Source organism: Larus michahellis, chromosome 2 (genome assembly GCF_964199755.1).
Source record: "Larus michahellis chromosome 2, bLarMic1.1, whole genome shotgun sequence".
NCBI classification, from domain to species: Eukaryota; Metazoa; Chordata; class Aves; order Charadriiformes; family Laridae; genus Larus; species Larus michahellis.
The window spans coordinates 148,583,961-148,603,791 of NC_133897.1; the positions used below are offsets into that span (position 1 = coordinate 148,583,961).

General features: G+C 38.4%; 1 protein-coding gene across 2 annotated transcripts in view; it reads left to right on the forward strand.

Annotated features, from left to right (window-relative positions):
- ZFPM2 (zinc finger protein, FOG family member 2) overlaps window positions 1-19,831 on the forward strand; it is a 316,036-nt gene that overhangs the window by 191,515 nt on the left and 104,690 nt on the right. For both annotated transcript variants that reach the window (XM_074577643.1, XM_074577645.1), the window contains one exon: window positions 15,926-16,037. In XM_074577643.1, coding sequence (XP_074433744.1) covers window positions 15,926-16,037 — 112 coding nt within the window. The remainder of the gene's footprint in view (window positions 1-15,925; window positions 16,038-19,831) is intronic.

Below are 19,831 nucleotides of genomic sequence, written 5' to 3' on the forward strand. Positions count from 1 at the left end.
TCCACAAAAATAATTGGTGATGTGATAACACTTGTTTGGTTGGTTTTTCTTTAAATTCTTACTTGGAATAATATAGTGGAAAACTAGGATTGTTAAATGTTCCTAGAATTACCAAAGAATTGCTTATATGTGTAGTATGTTGACTAGCCAGTACATTTCTAGATTATTTCGGACATACTCCTGGGAAACAAGCCAACACTGATAAATAGCCTTGATGTTTGGAAAGCCTCGAGGATGAATCTAGTGATCCCTGTATTGTAAACATGAAATTTAAATCTAGAAAATATAGTCCATTTGCCTTCATAAAAAATACAGATTTTGAAAAAAAAATCGAAAAGGTAAGTTACTTTTAACAGTGTGTATCAAATCAGTTACAGAAAAACGGGAAGTATTTCAGAAGTTGGAAAAATACAGTTGGAACACATCCTGAGTCAGAGAAACTTAAGTCATGTCATTCTCCTCGTGAATGTTTTCTTACCTATGTGTGTTCCAGCACCGTCCTTAACATGTGTTGTGCACCTCACTCATCCTGATCCAAAACCTCAAATTAGCTGGAGTCATTACCTCAACCTTAAAAAAATCTGGGTGAGACCAGAGGTGTGGTTTTTGCCCGGTTCCAGTAGTCCGTCCTTCAGTTTGCGTACAGCGCAGCTGAAGTCTGTGAGCTTTTTTTAAACCATAGGTGTTTATTAAGAAGAAAAAAAGGAATCTAGGTTGTTCACTTTCATGGCTTCATTTTCCGTGAAACAGAATGGCACATATTAAGATTTCTAACTTCTAACATCATGCACTGACATAAACATTTATAACAAAGAATCCAATTTCTTTTGTTAAACCAATTCTTTTCTTAAAGTTAGAAGCAATTCTAGACAAACTTAAAAATCTTAGTCAATGTTTCATTCAAATAAAAATGAGTATTTTTATAGTGGTATTTGACTAATCTTAAGATACTTGGTTATTCTTCCATTTTAATTGTAAATGTCGTCTTTAATCTAGTGTACTAGAAGTTTGATAACCTTCAATTTACTATGGACAGCATTCCAAAAAGATCTTAAGAGAATTACTACTTCAGTCACTTCAAGTTATATTGGCCCAGTTACATGTAAATTTTGCTTTTATCAAAGAAAGTGCTATATTAATTGGGTCAAGTTACATGTATGTTATTCAGGTCTGCAAAAATATCCAAGGAAAGAACTTCATCTATGTTGAATTGACTGAAGGGAATGCTGTAAAATATCAATTGAGTATTTCTTGTTCAGTGGGAATCAATTGATATGGTGCATATTTGCCTTAAATGACATGCTTGGGAATGCCATAAGAGTCGAATTCTGCCTAGTAGTGAAAGGGCTCTCTTAATTACATGGTAGGCACGAAGTAAAAGAATCGATAGAATTGATGTCCATGGGCCACGTCCTGCTTCCTTCACTTTAAATACAGAAGAATTTCCATGGCTTCAGTTGTTTTCAGCAATGAGCTGTGGAAGACTTTTCAACGGCAGAGAATTTCACTTTGTCATGACACTGCCACGTAGATGTTATAGTGAAACTGTCTTGAATATTCAGGTAGTTACAAGTATAAATTTGATTGTAAAATCATCTGCTATTTTGGGAGATATTAGAAAGTCAGTTTTCTCGTTTGTCTGAATTTTCTTGCATTTCAGAGAGATTTCAAGTCTAGTACCTGCCTATTAATTTTCAAAGCATGGTGGTTAATACATTGTTTTGTTAAAATAGCTGGCAGTCTTCTGTGCAGTACTTAAGAAGCAGAAGCTTTAAAAAAAAGCGTTTTAAAAGTAGCCTGTTTATAATGCACTACAGAAAAATAATTCCTCTGACAAATATCCTATTTATAGTCAAATCATTTCATAACTAAAAGAAAAAAGCAGTGGTGGGGTATACTAGAAAGCATCCCATTCCTGTTGTCAAGGTTTTAATCAAAATCCCAGGCCTTGTGGAGTAATCTAGGGATTTTCTCTTGTGTTTTATTAGTTGTTTTTTGAACTATAATCCCAGTAATGAGCAAGTAACAAAACTCAGCTGTACATACGAAACTACCACCTATCGCACTTCTTTCAGTCTCAAATAGGATAACCAGAGCATAACTACTGTGAAGCAATACAATTATGAATTTCTTGAGGGGGAAAAAGGAGAGATAAGTGCGCGGAAGTCAGCTAACACTGATGCATGGGTGGCTACAGCATGCAAAGGGTTAACAAGATTTTCATTTTAGATAGTTGCCGTAGTAACAATCAGAGAGCTCAGGCTGTATCTTTTCTATTTGTGGGGAATGTTTAGATTTACAGAGTAGCTCAGCTTATTATATATCTGCCTTGATTGCTGGATAAGGTTTGTTGATTAAAAACAGAATAAGATGCATTTTTATAATACTAAGGGAACCCGCCGCCCCCCGCCCCCACCTCCCATCACTCTTTGTCCAGATCTCTCTCGGCTCTCCCAGCGCTCGCCCGCTGCCCAAGGTGTGGCTGTAAATCAAGTTTCACTTGAACTTTCAAGGAGCAGAGGCCGGTGTCGCCTGTGCCGTGTGTGGCGGGAGCGCTTGGTCCTGAGCATCCCTTTCCTCCTGCTAGCAGCTGATGTGGACTGTAAAGCCATGCCGCAGCCAGGGCCGGATTTGAGCACTGCTTCTTTTGTTTGATGTCACACCTCATGTTCGCTCATTTGCCATCCCCAGCTTAGCAAAAGAAAGTTTGATCAGAGGTCGCCTCCGTGGCGGAGGAGCGAAGAGGCAGATTTTCGAGCGTTCATCACCCAACTGTTCCCCTTGGAATTAGGAGGAGCTGCCAGAAGCTCACGGGCTCTGCAGACGTGGCCGCCTCCCTTCAATGTGCAAATGGGATCTGAGCTTGTGAAAATCAGGCGATTATTCATTTCCTTCCCTTAAAAACTGAGAAGTCTTGTGCTGGCCATGGCGGGGTGCCGGGTGTGCAGAGGTTGCAGTGACCCCTTGCTCCAGGTGGCTGCCAGGCGAGACCGATGTCCCACACTGGCGGTGGCCTCACACCTCACCTGGAGGCCAGTGCCTCCTGGGAACAGGGGAGGAAACCCGCTCAGTTGGGATGCCAGGTTCAAGCTGCCTTCAACAGCTGCAGCCAATTACTGCCAAGTGATATGTGGTAGCTGTTTGAAAGGGATAGGGTGGCTGGAGTACTGTAGCATTTTAATGCCAATTTCTGTGAGAAGAAGAAGAAGAGAAATTCTGGTATAAAGTTTTACTAACTTGTGTAGTTTGATAGCCTGGACTTCTCTGATTCTGCCAATTTCTAAAGCTTTTGCTCTTGTAGAGCTCTCGATTTTTCATACCGCTGATGCCGTTTGTGGTGTTAGGTTGCTTTCTTGGCTCCATAACACATGCGCTGAAGAGGGATTTCTTTTCCTTTTATTGACTTCACTGGGATATTGAAGTACTGGGAACATTTGGAAGCTGGCTTTTTTTTTTTTTTTGCTCAGGTATCTGAAAATTGATTTGAAAATTTTATTGGAAGCACAAGGGATTTGATTTGATTTTATTTGAACCAGGAAAGGCCTTCAAGCAAAAATTACCTTCTGGAATTAAAAAATCATTGTTTGTGAAACTGGTCTGAGCCAACAGTAGAACAGTTTTCTAATCACTTAAATTCAGTCCGCAATGTGGTGGCACCCAGCGCGATTGTTATTACCACTCTGAGTTTTTGTTTCATAGAAAGAAAAAAAAATAAATTAACCTGACTCCTGTGGCCTAGGTGCAAATTTGTTGATCTTTTTGATGCTCCCTACTTTTGAAAGTCAGCCCACTTCCACTTCAGGACCTCTCCTTGGACTTGTGATCCCAAACAGCTCCCGAGGGGTCCTGTTTGAGAACGCGGAGCTGCAGCACTGCTGTCCTGAAGAGGCTTAGTCAGTAGACTGGTGACTGGCAGGAGTTTGAGACCAATATTCTGTAGTCGTAGGTGTACTCAGTTATTCCATTCAACTTTTTCACACTCTTTTGTTTGCACACATGAAAGTGAGTGAATCCATCAGTTCCCTTTAAGCAAGCTGCATCGCTCTTCTATCAATACTGTCATTTAAACTCAGGATACCAGCCTGCGTATGTCCCTCAGTCCCAGAAACGGACATTGTTTCACAGTTAAATTCTTGCTGCAAAGAATTGCAAAAAATCAATTTCTTTCTTTCTGAGAAAAAGATCCTTTAAATAAACTTGCCAGGCTGCCAGCTTCTTTGTCTATTGTTGCTTATTCCAAGTGGTTTTTTGAGTTCCCTGAAACATGTTAAAATGAGAGGGGTTTGGACTTCATTCGTTGTTATTTTCAAGTTATAAACATAGCACCAGGTCCCTATCTCCCTTTTAGCCCTTCTTTTATGCGTAAATGTTTCATAAGTATCTGAATGAATTTCCCAAGTAAAATGTATTTTCTTGGAACTATTTTTACTTCCAGAAAGTCTTTTACCCTTACACCCAGCTTCATTGTGTTCGAAACCAAAAGCCTGAAAACAGCATTCCTACGCTACTTCTTTGTTTCCAGATTTTAAGATCTATTATGCATAGTGTAGTGCGTAATCATAATTATGCATTCATGATGATGTTTGTACTGGCTTAACTCAGGAATAGTGTGAGAAAGCTAATCTCGGAGCTACAGGCTGTTTTCCTGCACTTTAGATTCTGATCTGAGCTGTTTGTTGAGTCTTACCGGAACCAGAGCCCCATACTCACCAGTCCCGCTGCTGGACTCTCCATCTTTATCTCCAGTCCCAGTGAAGGACCTTCACCCATTCTTTGAAAACTTCTTTTTTTTCATGGAAACTTGCATAGTTGCAGTTCTTCGTTATGCGGCATATAATCAGTACATTGAAGCAGTTTAAATGAGCGCTGTGTTACACAACTGGTTCATACAAGCTACGAAAAATGAGGATGCTTTTAATCTGCCATTGGGCATTTTAGGGAACTTCATTTTCATTTTTTGTGTGAGAACAGCAAAAAAACCCAACCAAATCCTCACGCTTTTAAGGCAGTGGGGAAAAAAAATGACCTGATTATGTGTAACATATTCTTCAACTGGAAGAAAGTAACTGCTCGCAAGGTAAAGGTGCTGCTCTGCTCAGTTCATCTTCCTGGTCCAAGCCTTCTGAAATGATAAAGAAAATGTAAGCACCGTTAATCCATAATTCACATCTGTGAAAGATCATATTGATGAAAACCCACAGAATTTTGAAATGTATTTTCTCTGAAATCCCCGTATTAATCAGTTACTCAATACCATTGCTATTTCTTTAAAAATCTATACAAAATTTGTTGGAATGGAAGAAATATTAAAGCCCCTAAAATTCTGCATAGTCATGTGTTAATTTCTTGTGAAGTCAATTTTAATATTTTGTGGGGTTTTTAACTGATAATATTTGGGAAGGGGTTTTCAGTGGAATCAAAACATTTAAGATTTCTACATGAAAACACTATGTGTATCTTACGAGAGGTTCACCAGCTAAAGGAAATTTTACAACATTCTGTCTTTGATTGACTGGAAAATAGAAATTACAAGTCAATAAAGAATAACCAAAAATTCCAATTATTTACAAACTTTTCCATCCATATTATATATATATGTAAAGTTAATTCCTCTCCTTATTACTTGTAGACAAGAAAACAGAGTAACATTGAAAATCACTAATGGAGCCCTGTTCCCGTTTATTTTTACATAAGCAGTCAAGAATCATGCATAATGCAACAGCGTACCAACTAGCAACACACTCACGGGAGATAATTTAAACTTGTTTTTTATGGACACAAGACGCTGATTTTAAAGCCGTCCCTAAGAAGATTGTCCTTGATCTTACATTATCCTGGGTGGGTGTTTCAGTTTCTTCCATTTACTGTCCTACTCACTGGGTGAAAAATATCCTGGTGTCTGCTTAATAGCGATGGAATTTTCTACATGAAGATGTAACGAGGAATTAGGTTTTACCCCGTAATTATATATTAAATCAGTGTTAAAATACAGTTGTAATCAAATCCTTTCATATCCCAAGGCCACACATTTGATACAGTACATTGGAAGGTCAGAATACTTAGCTGAGTATACACCCCTTGAGACTCAACAGATGTACAGATATGCGGCCTAATCCCAAAAACGCATTCATAAGTCTGGAAGATCAGAATTGAGCCTTAATTCTCTAAAGGACTGCCACAATGTTGTGTGGTCCTTTCATCCAAATTAGAATGATTCATTATGTCGAGTCCATTAGCACCATCAGGGATAGGTGTGGGCCATAAAATCTGCATTAGGATTTCTAAATATGTCAAGGATAATCTTAAAATGAGATAAACTGGGATGTTTTAACTGAACTAAAAATAATTAATCAAAGTCAAACATATAGACTTCTGGTTGTTGAATCATGCGTTCAAATTCTACCTTAAATCATCATGCTGTCTTAACAAATACAAAATTTGGGCAGAGGATTGTATATTGGAGTTATACTGTTACTTTAAAGTACCAAGTTTCCTGTTGGTAAAGACATATACAGAAATATCTATATAAAAACACGTATTAAAATCTTTAAAAATTGGGAAGAAAAGCACAGAAGATTTGTTTCTATTCCCCAATACTATTTCAAATGAGTTAGGTAGGAGTTTATATATAATATTTTGTGTGCATTCAGTGTCTGCACCACTGAAGTTTGAGTATTGTGTCATGATCATCAAGAGAATTGCGCTGTAATACCTACACCATTGACTACAATACCTTTGTATTAAATATGTATTTCATAAAGGCCTCACAATATTCATTGGAAATATAACCCTAATAGAGCTGCACTGGATTATACAGTTAAAATACTGGACAAACATATACAGAGAACTGTTTATTTTCTACCATTTTAGTTCTGGGGGAAAAGAAAAAAAGTGAAATTAAAAAATATTATCTTTTACTGATGGTAAAGCATGACTTTTTCTTATTCACTTTTCATGACAAAAACATTTCTAAAGTAAAATACACAAGCTGTGTTTGTAGTTCCAAACAAAGTAATAATACTATATAATAAGTAGAATCTATAACTATTAACTAACCTATAGAGGTGTGTAATGGACTGTTTATAGAAGGCGTTATGCATGTCCTTTTTTATTTTTGTATTTTAATGGATTCCTTAGATAAAAATAAATACATACAATACGTGAAATTTGGACTTCTGGAAATGATGGTTTAAAGTATCCATTCCAGGGTAAGAAAAAGTACAACAGAGGAAAAAAATCCAAAATTGGTGCAAAACAGAAATTATTCAGTACCACACTGTAAGCAAGCTGTAGATGCAGCAACCATCGTGGACGGTTTCAGCGTGAATAGCTAGACAGTGGGACCAGGCAGAATTAACCCATATACCATGTAAATGCCTTCACGTCTTCCAGCAAAACCTCTGTAATTGTCTCCTTGCTCATCTAGAATATCTGTTGTGACATTAACTATCCCAGGCCCGAATGATCTTTGTGCAAAGTATGAAACCAAATGTCAGACAATTAACAGGGACTGATGGTTTATCCCAGAGTTTAGTTCCTCAACCCATCCAGAGTAATCATGATGTTTGCAAAATTACAGCTGAGCCATACTGAGCAGAGTATTCATATATTTAACACTAAAAATGTTTAGCAAAAGTGAAAGGAGTTACATTCAAGCAGGTGCATTCAGAAAATATTTACTGGCAAATGTCAATGTGGTCGCATTAGTAGAAAGAGAGACCTAATCCTTACAGTAGACAATAATTTACAACAGGGAGGTTAACCCAGTAGGGAAAATGCACTGATAATTCAGTGTGAAAGTGTGCAAGTCGCACTGCATTATATCTTGTCTAAAGATAAGTTATATGTAGTGTGATTTCATCGGTACAGGTGCATGTCATCTCTGAAATAGTATTATCCAAAGCATTCAACTTTACAGTAAAGCGGAAAGGTTCAACACTCCCGGCAGATACCCGAGCACTAAGGCACAATGACAGTGGGCCTGCTCCCCGCAGGTATCAACTCACCACAACAGCGATGATTCACCTAGTGTTGTCAAGTCTCAGAATATCCTAATCACATTTATGCTAATCGCAGCGCCGACTAAGAAGCCGGTTTGCTGTTTTCCCACAGAGTGAAATGAACAGGACAGAGAGTAATAGAAGAAATATAATGAGAAAGTCAAGTCAAGAGAGTGGTGGCAAAACACACTGCTGTCCATGCCATGCCCTTTGGGAAAGGGAGGAGTTATCTAGGCATAGTTAGTCAGGTACATACAAAATGGAAGAAAGGGCAAGGTAGGAGCACAGGGCAGGGGAGGAGCAGCTGTGGAGTGAAGCCAGGTGAAAACGCTGTCGAAGAGGGAAGGCCAGGAGTAGAAAGCCCATCAACGTAGGCTGGTGTGGGCAGGGGAAGCTCACTGAGCATTCAGAGGTCCACTTTCCAGCTTTTCCATTCCTGTTCCTATCAGTTGGTTGTCGCCTCCTGCAGGACCACGTAGCAAGCAGCCAGAAGGAATCGCCAAGGACTCTCAGCTAGGAACAGCTGCTCCAGAATCTGAATTAATTATTTTAAATCTTCCTGGTTCTGGGGAAGAGTTTGAAGATGGGTTCCAAGGGGATCCTGGATTAAATAGAACAAGCTAAAGTTGCTTTTGACAGCCATTATTTTGTTCCTAAGTTACAGTAAGATTTGATTTATGTTTATTTTATAGATTTGAAAAAAATCCATTTTAGCTAGGTAACATGAAATGATCTCAGCGTTTAGTGTACATTTAATTCACATTAGGGACATTCATCAGCAGGCATATTTGATATTAATAAAAATTTTGGAATCATATTGAAGTCATGACAAGTGTTGGAAAATATTAACAGACCTAGGGCGTATTTTTTTGTTTGAATATTTTCGTTGGTCTGCATTAGGTTTCTGGATATATGGTGAAATGTATGTTCAGTTTTGTCACTTGACAAGTGATGATCTCTTGGGGTAAACAGCAGGGTTTCTCAGTTGCAGGGAATCCCAGCTGTCTTTTGGGATTCCATCTGTGTGTACTTTTCTTTTTTTTTTTTTCCCCTTTTTTGTGTCTGAAACATTTAAAAGCTTTGGTTTGACCACAGCCTCTTCAAATGTTACCAATTCTTTTTCTTCTGTCACCAAAAAAAAACAACCCACCCCTGAAGACACTCCCTCTTCAGATAATCCCAAAATAAATAGCCCAGTGTAACGCACTGTAGGCTAGGAATGATGCAAGTTGTTTCACAACCAGCCGGTCTGGAGGTGCAGCGCTGCCCTGTTAACCACTAGCGCTACATAACGAGAATCCAGAGCTTTGGGCAGAAGGGACTTGAGGACTTTTTCCCTCTCACTTTGTCCAAGATACTGGGAAGTAACACTGACGCCTCCTTCATTTCTCCATCACTAGTTTCATGGCCCATCACAAGCAACAATTTGTCTGTCTATCTTCTTTCTGCCACTTAACATGCCAGAACACCGGTTACATCTGTGCAGGCAAATGGATTCTTGTAGTCTCTTCATCTAGCCATAAGGCAGGCATCTGATGGATGGTACTGGAACACTCCTCTGAAACACTGGATGCCATAAAGTTGTAAGGTAATAACTAAAACAGTTATCCCAGGTGGTCTGCAGATGTAGGTGAAATTAACTGCATCTATTACATTTTTAGCAGGTTTTCAAAACGTTTCTTTTCAACCACGAGAGGTAAGGACTGCAAAATTAGTAAGGATTGCAAAATTGCATTTAGTTTACGATTTAAGATGTCACTGATAGACATAGCTGGGGCTGTGAAAACTGAAATCCTGGTACAATTGTACAATTCCAGAGTCAGTGTTTGTAGGCCGGAGGCTGCCGTGTCTTTGCTTTATTTGGTGATGTTTGTCATCAATATGGAACTACAGCACAGAAAACCTCCTGACGTCTCCAATCTCCTGTGAGTGGAGAGGAGTTGCCTCCGCATGTCTAGCGAAGAAAGCCGTGGCACTGTGAAGTGCTGCCACCGGCCTTGACTGGCAGGGTTTCCAGAGAAGCTCTTGAGATAAATATTATTCCAAGACCGAGTCCTCCTTGGAAAAAGATAAGAGTTTTCAGGGAAGCTACACAAATTGAAAGACAGTCCAGCTGACTGCACACAAATCGACAACAAAATCAGGGTCTGTGTCTGTCCACTGGGCTGTTTGGATGGGCTTGTCTTAATGTCTGATGAATTTGTGATCAGTTACATGGTAAAGAAATACATTGAGACTGTCAATGTAAGCGTGAGGTGATAAAGTGGAGTTACCACTCTTCTTATTCAAAATATTTTAAAAAATTATTAATTAATTAGGGGTAGTTTGAGACCTATGTAAATCTCTGCTATTGCTCAGTCCAGAATGGCCCCTTGGAGACCTTCCCAACTGAACTGATTTGATGAGCTTATGAAGTTTTGCTGTATTGAGTATGGTGACGACCAAAGGTGAACTTAACCTCTTGAGAGGTTAACATACAGTTTCAGCATGTCAGAAGGTACATCAACCCTGTGACGATCAAATTGAGTTTAAACTGAATTTCAAAGTAGAAACTGGTCTTAACTGGTGTTTACCAGTCTGTATTAACTGGTGTTTACGAGACTCTTGCACCCAAGGTATATCTACAGCTCACCTCCCAGTACAGTCTTGTTTTTAATTGGCTGTATAAAGTAACACTGCACAGTGGGGGATCAGAACTTTCTCCGAGGGCACAAAGACATTTTGGTAATCGTCTGTATCTTTTATGGGAACTCAGGCTCTTTGGAAGATATAGAAAGAAAAACTGTAGGAACCAAAATACAATTAGAAGCAAAGCCCTTGAGTATCTTCAGTCTCCAGCAACTTTCTTCTGTTTTGGTGAGAGTACTTTAAGGAAGTAGTTTCTATGTTATAGAGCCTTGTACTGATTGAAGAAAAACAAATAGGTAAAGGTAAAAATGTAGTGATTTTCAATGAACGGTACATCTCCTTAGATAATGTTGAACACTTTTTGGAACGCCATGCCAGGAACAGGATGGTCATGTCACAGTGACTTAATGAACATCAGCTCAGTACCTATTTCTTGCTCTGGCACAGCTTCTTAGGAAACAGCTAGCAACGATCAGGCATTTGACATCAGAATTTCATAGATTTCAAACAACTTGCTCATACCGTATTTCTCTTCAGCGTGGGGGTTTCCTCAAGTTTCTGCCAGGCCACACACATCATATGTTAGAAATCTTTGCAGGGAAGAGCCCATCTAACGTTACTTGTCAGCACTGATTCCTTTTAGCGAGAGCGCAGAACTATTTTCGGCATGCTGTGATGACTATTTTTATCTCCATTAACCTCTTGACTGAATATAAACATTTATTGAGGGTTACCTCCCTTGTTTGTCCAGTTGCTTCAAAGGTTAGTGAAAAGTGGATGCCTGCCTGACCTCTTTTATCCTCATTAGCTGATTCTAATTGTTCCCTGAGAGATCACAGTTTTGACCCTGTTTGTGCTTGTCAAATTTGTCACATTACGGCATGAAGACATTAGCAGAAATTGCATTTTCAGGTAAAAATGGCTCAAGTGTAGAATACACATTTACCTAGTGTAGAGCAGTGAACAATATTGCGGTTCTATAACATGCCCTCATTTCCAAAATGTGAGGTTACTATTGTATGGCCCCATCTTATGGACATGCGTGTTAGTAGATCCCTATGATTATACTTAGGCGGTAGGCAGAATGTTTTGTAAGCTTTTGAGTGATTTGTAACAGTTCTTTTGGAGGGAGAAATAAAATTTTGTTTGGTTTTTGAAGTCTTATTTTTAAGCAGCTGTAACATTGTTGCTCCTGTGTCAGGAAAGCTTTTTTGTAAATAGGTACCTTTCTTAAATTAGAGATATTCCTAATAGTGCTGTAAAAAACCCATAGCATCAAGTAGCTAACACCCACCACCACCACCGTTTTGGGAATGACCAACCAAACGTTACAACATGACAAATACATCTTAGGAATTACAGGATGGTTTTCGTAGTACTCTCTGAGAGTCAAAGCATGAACATACTTTACTTCAAGTAGGATGGTGTCCCAAAGGTAAAGAGCTGTCGTGAAAAACACGTTGCCCTGCCAAGAGTTTCTTCTGTGTCAAGCCAAGAAAGTCCTTCTTCATGTTCCTCGGTGGAACAGCTGTGGTTGTATGGTTAGGGCAAAGGACCTGGCAGGTCTCAATTAGGTATCTCAAACAGACAGGTCCCAGGCTTCACAGGTTGTAACCAGTGCCTTAAATCCCACAGACACTTAGTGCAGATTAAAAAGCACTGGTGTAATGCGCTCAAAGCACGATATCCTGCTTTACAAGCGGGTTGCCGCATTCTGCACCAGCTTCAGCTTTCAAATGGATTTAAAATGTAGCCTCAGGTATAGCGCATTGCAGTAGTCTAATCTTGAGGTGATAAAGGCATGACTGATTTAACCATAGCTTCTTGTTATCTTGGACTGGGGTCTTTTCATTTTAACCATTTTAGGGAAATGGCCTTTCCTGAATCAGCAGGCTTGCTTCAATTCTTACTATGTAATAAGGCACAACAAGAGCAAGCCTTTGTCAGTGGTGAACACCTCCTATGAACGTGTGAACTTCACAGGATGCCAGACCCCAAGAACTGCTGCGGTGGTCCTGACTCGTCTTACAGCTCACACAATATGCCTGTGAGGTACTTCAAAGAGAAGCCATTGCCCGTCTCCCTTAGTGGAGCTGCCAAGCTTTGCAAGCAGCCAGGGCCTTGTGAAGTTTTTCTTTCATATTAAAAGAAGTTTATTTACATATCTGTGCAGCTTGGGAGCAGAGCTATGGGAGAATGGGAAATTCTTTTGAGGTGTCCACCAGCTCTTCTGGGCTAGCAGAGCTGTGAGACGAAACACCCTGTTCCTCCTCCAGCCTATCTCTAGTGCCTAGAGACCACTCACAGCTGCTGAACCGATTACAAGTTTTACTGCCAAGCTGACCTGGAAGCTAATTTAGTGATCTCCATGTAGTTCTTTACGTTCCAAAAAAGCCCTGTAAATGGGGGGTGGCAAAGTGAACTCACATCCTGACTGCTGGTGCTCAGTCTACCTGCTGCGGCTTCACCTCAGAAGGGATGAGGCACCAGCCTGGTCTCCTCTCGTTGGCTAGAAGAAATGGGCGGTGGCCTGAGACTAAGCCTGCCACTTACTAAAGGAGAAATTAATCTCCATGAGAAAGTCAAATGGTATCTCGGCATCTCATTTCTTCTTCAGCAGTATGTAGTTAAGTATAATCCTTTCCCAGGATGTATTATTTGTCCTGTCTATGTAGATAATAAACTATTGCCCAGCACAAGAAGATTTGATATTATTTGAGGCTTTTTGATACCACCTTAATGCAAATAATACCCTTACAGATGGGAGAGAGTCAATGAAATGTCAGATGCCTGGGAAGAAGAAAACCAGAAATAGGAATTAGATCTTGTGAAAATTAAATAGATGATCCCTTCTGCACTGAAAAGATAGAATTTTTGTTTTGGTTTGGGTTTCTTCTTTAACTTGGCCTCCAACTTAAAAAAGAGGCTTGTTTGAACATCCGAATCATTTATGGTGTACTTGGAAAAGTCCACTACTTCGATAATATTGCACTGTATTTGGTTTTATTTAGGATTACCAGAGACTGAGAGCACATATAAGCACAAAAAACATGTTAAAGGCTTGAACTGAAATGGCAGTTGGAGAAATGCGGCATGTGGTAGGAACATGTCCTGGTCCTCCTCTTCATTATTGCTATGCAGTCACAGTTGCTAACATTCCTGCTAAAGCTTGTGTTTAATTTGGGTATGATTCTCAGTGATGTGAAGAATAGTCACTCTTCCTTGTTTCCATAGCAGCCTTAGTGCTGTTTTGGTGTAAATGACACTAAAGTCCAGACTTTTCTATGCTAGAAGATAGAAATGATACTTTGATTACCTTTCATCTCATCTGTTGCAGATTTTTTTTCAGTTCATGCCTCATTTACATCATTATTTTCTGTGCAGTCCACGTGTAAATACTTTGCACTGATTTCATAATTGGCAATATCAGGCTTCTTGGTGATTTATATATGAACCTAACCAATTTTTTTTATTTTTTTTTAAATATTGTCTAGTTTACTGGCCAATTAGAAATAGGAATTTCAAATGTTGGCTCTTGTAACAGTCCATATAAGCAAACACACTTCCTGCAACTTCCCCTAGCAAAAACAGTATTAGGAATTGAGGCATGGCATGTCTCTGGTTGCAGTGTTTTTACTCTAGGTAGGTATGTTGTTGTGAGCTGTTCCACTCCTTCTTAGTAATTTCATTCTTCATTTATATCTGTTTTTTCCAACACTTCTAGAAGATGAATAATGTCATGGAGTGCATATAGAATAAGTGTGACTTATGCATAAACATTTGTATAAAAAATGCGAAATATAAAATGCAAATTATGCAAGAAATACTATACTTGATAAAACAGTATTAGAGAATAAAGAGATGAAAAAAAACCCTCAAAATGTGAAGTGTGGCATTCAGTATGTCTTATTCTATCATCTTTATTAAAATATTGATGTCATAAAATCTATTAGCTATATCTTATTTAAGATTATTAATTTAATCTTTTATAACTATAATAATTTAAATAGTATCTTATTTTCAGTAAATACTTTTGTGTATATTTTGGTAATGTAATATGTTCTATGGTAACCCTTAATATTTTTCACTACATTTCTAGAACAGTCATAGATAATAGATGTGGCCAATGCATCTGGAATGTCCATGTAAATATATGATTTTCCATATCTTAAATTTTTTTTAACTCTCGTAACCATACAGAATAGCACAACAGAACATGGCTGGAGCCAACTAGAGAATTACTGGTGGAATATAAAAATAATTAATCAAATGCTCTTAGAAAATGTTGGAATGTCTTGGACAGAAGTATATCCCAGAAAAAAAAAATAGTTAAAAGTTACGTGGTGGCTGTTGTACTTTGTACTCTCTGGTGTGGTTTCATGGTTGATATTTTGTACTCTCTGGTGTGGTTTCATGCTTGATATAGAGAAAAAGAACTGTGAATGGTAGAAGTCTAAGCGGCATCTCAGTGCCACACACCGACAAACTCAGGATTACCCACAGGGTTTTTGCCATTTGATCAGTAAAAGGAGTTAAGTGTTAATAAATTTGAAGCCTCTACCTTATCTCCTCAAATACCAAATTCTCTAAATATAGAATCTGAAATATACACAGGAGATGGTTTTGTTAAATGTGCATCTCTCTGCCTGCACGCCTTTCAGGTGCAATGGATATCATGCTTTACTTCTGTGCCTTTGAATTTTTTAATACAGGTTCTTTTATAGTCTTTTTGGAGACAAAAGTGCAGCGAATCATTAGCATTATTATTATTTCAGACATAGTAAAATCACACATCAACATTTAGCAAAAGGGGAAAAATTCCATTATCCATTCAGAACAATTTCCTATGATAATACAAATGTTACCCAGGACAGATCTTTGAAATGGATACCGATTCTTTAAATTCTTTCCTGTCTGTTTCAGGAAATAGTGAGATCCCATTGATAATGAAGTACAATGTATCTAAAGTTCACTTCTAAACACTTGGCTCTTTGCTGTGAAAGTCATCTGCATCCCCTTTATAATTCTCAGCCACCAGAGATCTGCTTAATCTTGGAGATCTGATCCAATATCATTCGGAAAAATCCTTGATAATAGTTTCACCATTCAATCAATGAAAGAACTAAAGCTTACTGCTTGTGTCTTCTTAAAAAAAAATCCTGAGGCAGGGGAATAAGACCTTGGCTTATGGGTTTGGAGATTTTGTTGTTTGCAAATAAAATGATTATTACTATTATTATTCAAGTTCTTAATCAAGGCAAGCAAACGGCATCTGTTTGTTATCATCCTTCCTACAGAAGACAAAGGCTTCAGTCCCTATGGTACTGACTGCTGGCCCCAAGTGGTTGCTGGATGTGACTTGGCAAGGAGTAGAAGACAACAAAAACAACTGCATTGTGTACAGCAAAGGTAAACACAAGCTGATTTTTTTCTCTACTTTCTTGTGTAAGGTACTGAGATAAAAATATACCTGTTGCATAAAAGGAAAATGAAGTAGTTTGTCTCCCCTTGAAGTTGAACAGTTTTCATTCCCATTTTCCTACCATGTTCTGGTTTTGCATTTTTTTTCTTTTAACGATATAAAAACCCCACCTGGTGTCTGTAGTGTACTAAATGCTTATAAACACAGAAGGGCGTCAGCTGACATAAGACATACCATCCGTTTCTCTCCGAGAGTTAGTGCTTCTTGGGAAACATCAGTAAAATCTATACACTTTAAATAGCTGAATTCTTTCTGACATTTTATTGGACATACTGGATAGCATTTCTCCATGTTACATTACATGGGAGACTACTAACTGAAATCTGGTTTTGTAGGATGAATGTGAACTTGATTGGGCTATGATAAGACTTCATGTCAGCATGGTAACAGAAGATAACTGGAACTGGATTTCAGGGTTGTCACCTCTGACATTCCAGTCTCTGTGTAGTGGCTTGGCATGATGATGCTTCACTGGAATGTATTAGCTAGTGGAAATGCATATCATTTCTGTCTTATGTGAATTGTCAGATTTGCTCAAGTCAGTGTGAGTTCTTACGAGGCCCGCCAAGCGCACTTTGTCTAACTTAGCATATCTAACAGCTACTTTGGTTCAAGATGCAGAGGCTTTTGTCTTGCATCTTGAACCAACCCAAAGAGCCTTGGTTTCAGTCCATAGTGCAACGGACAATGCACCACGCTGTTTGGTCAGTCACTGCGAAAGCTTTGTGAATGTGGTATCATTACAGTATGTTTTTTTAAAAAAAAAACAATCAGCAACCTACAAAAACCAGGACTTGAATACATGGAAAAAGAATAACTTATTTACTGTAGCTGGTTTTGACATTCACCTTGAAGATCAGGTTGCAAAATTGTGACTTTCCTTCCTTGTGTTTCAATCACCAGTCTCAGCACTTTGTGAATACTTCAGAACATGCACTGTTCTTGTTTAATTTCTTTTAGGTTTTATTTCTAACCAAACAGACCTACTGAGATCAAAGATTTGTTTGCTGAGGCAACCTAGTGACCATTTCAGCATACAAGCATGCAGGCAAATAAGCACCCATATCAATATATTAACATACAAAACACTAATCATAACATCAAAGACTCCTAAAAACTTACTAGAAACAATTACAACTTGTTCCTATAATCATTGCAATTTATACACTTATAAGAGGATTGCTTTTAAACTGCCACAAGCCTTTGAAAGTTGAAACGCTGAAAACAGGGAATTTGCATGTTAAAAACGAGTTGCACACCAGGGTCTTATAAATTCTTTCTATTATAATTACAGAATGCCAACACATTCAGTCTGCAACCTGAAACACCTGCGGTACTAGAGAACGGGGCTCAGATCTAAAAAGGGTTGAGCTGCCCTTCCTTCGCAGCTTGCTGATTGCTGCCCAAGTGGAGGAAGCAGCAATGCGCTCTGAGTAACGTAGTGAAGCTTTTCTCCTGAATCCAGAGCCGCAGTTTGCTATTCATTCTACTGAATACTCACAGGCAAACTTTTCTGCAACAACTTTTTAATGTAATGGGAAATTACTTTCACTCCAAAATACAGCTTCTGCAAATTCCCATAGGATGATGTCTTATCGAGTATTACATTCTATCTGTAATTATAATAATACTTAGCACGTATATACCAGTAAGACTTTTCATCTTCAAAGTACTTTACAAACACTAACTAATACATTAGACTGCTTCAGTGCTATCTGTCTGATTGAATCTATTGAAATATGAAATTTTTTTCTAATAGTAAAAACTTTCCTCAGTTTGGTGCAATCTGAGTAGCCCAAAACATTAGTCTTTTCATTCAAACGTGCTGGATTTTTTTTTTCACTGATGGTGATGCTTATTTTACGACCTTGTTAGGTATTGTGAGACAGTCATACAGTGCTCAAGGTGAATTCTGTTATCTCTACCGCAGATGCGTATTATAACTAAAGTTGGGGATAAATTTGAGGGCTAATTTGTAAATACACGTTAAAAACCTGCTACTTCCCTAAACTAATGCAGGAAATAAGTTGTAGATATGCTTTACCTTCGCGGCACTCTGTTCATCTCGTTGCGCTTTGAGTTGTCTGCTCTGTCGTTCATTAAGCACCTACACTTGCCTTGAGCTCTGCTGGGATTTTTGTACTAGAAAGATTAATTGGCTTGGATCACAAAACAATGTCAAATAGAAGATGGTAAAATAAATAAATAGAATAATGCTTCTTCCTTCAATTTGTATCTCATCATTCCAGATTACATTGCCTTGATTTGTGTTAGCTTTCTGTCTCCTATAGTGCCATTACTTCTAATGAAACGGTGTCAGCTGGCGTGTAGTTGTAATTCGATGTTATGTTATAGTTGCATGTGTATAATTTTGTTAGTTTGCTTAGCAATACATTGTTATTTCTGAAAGCAATTAGCTGAACAAATGCGTGGAATTGTACGTGTAGCAGATTTGGTCACCTGGGAGCTGTTTTCCTTACTATACCCACGATGAGATGAGCGGAGTAAATTGGCACGTTTCTAACAGGAAAATAAGTTTAAGAATCGGCTTGCAGTACATGGTACCGGTCGATGAGTTGCTGACTCAGAAGCACATACCATATTTCCTTTTAGCTTATTACAGTCATATCTTTGAGAGCAGAATTTTCCCCAGATCTTTGAGGAGAGCACAGGAATGTCAGCCCGACGTCCAGTTCGCTAGAGGCATCTATCGCCTATCCCACCTATTGCACAGGGAATAGCGACAGGGAGAGGAGTCTGGCACGTAGTTCCTATTGAAAGGGAATCTGAGCTGGGCAGCTAATTCCCCTTTTCCCTTCAAAACTCCATAAAATATTTTCCCTAGGCAAGCAAACACAAGAAGCGTGTGCGCGCATACATATGTGTATATATATGACGTACATACATAGGATTATATTGCCAAGTTACTACAGTGGAATCCCAATTAATCTTCCATATAAATTTTTAGATTAAGAAACCAGTTATTTAAAATCATACATCAGAGTACATTCAGAGTGAATAGCTACGAAATAACTATTCAGTACTTGAAATTAATTCTATTTAGTCTAGGATCACTTATTTCTATCTGTATTTTTCATAACTACATTTTCCCAATACTAGGACAAATTAGAAAAGGGAAAACCAGTTCACTAGTATCCCTTTTTACAAGCTCTGATACAAGCTGGCTACTCATGGCATGTGCCATCAACCCATTCTATTTTATTTTTTTTTTAAGGGAAACTTTTACAACTGTAATTACATTTAAAAGACATGCTTTTTTTTGTTTTAATATTTATGTCAAACTTCTGTTTCAAAAATGGCCTAGTCAATAATTAAAGAGGTGTCCTAGAAACAGTAACTGAAATTTTAGAGACAGAATTGTAGCTTTCCTGGGATTACAGGTATATTCTTTCCAAAAAACAGCTACAGAGTTTCAGTAATTCCAGGATGAAGTATTAATGCATGAACTGTATGTTCATCGCAACATTGAGCAGCATTCGTGCCTTTACCAGAGCTGTGCAGCAGACCTGGTAAATCTCTAAGAGCAGAGGTAGGAGTCCCCCCCACAATCTGGGAAGGGGCTGGGGTATTAACTGCAAATCTTCCACTGGGACTGTAAGGGATTTTAAAAAAATGAATTACGACTGAATAGAATAGAAACTGTGTAAAAAAAGCAGTTGCACAGACTGAAAACCACGCTCATGTAACAGACGTTTTCCTA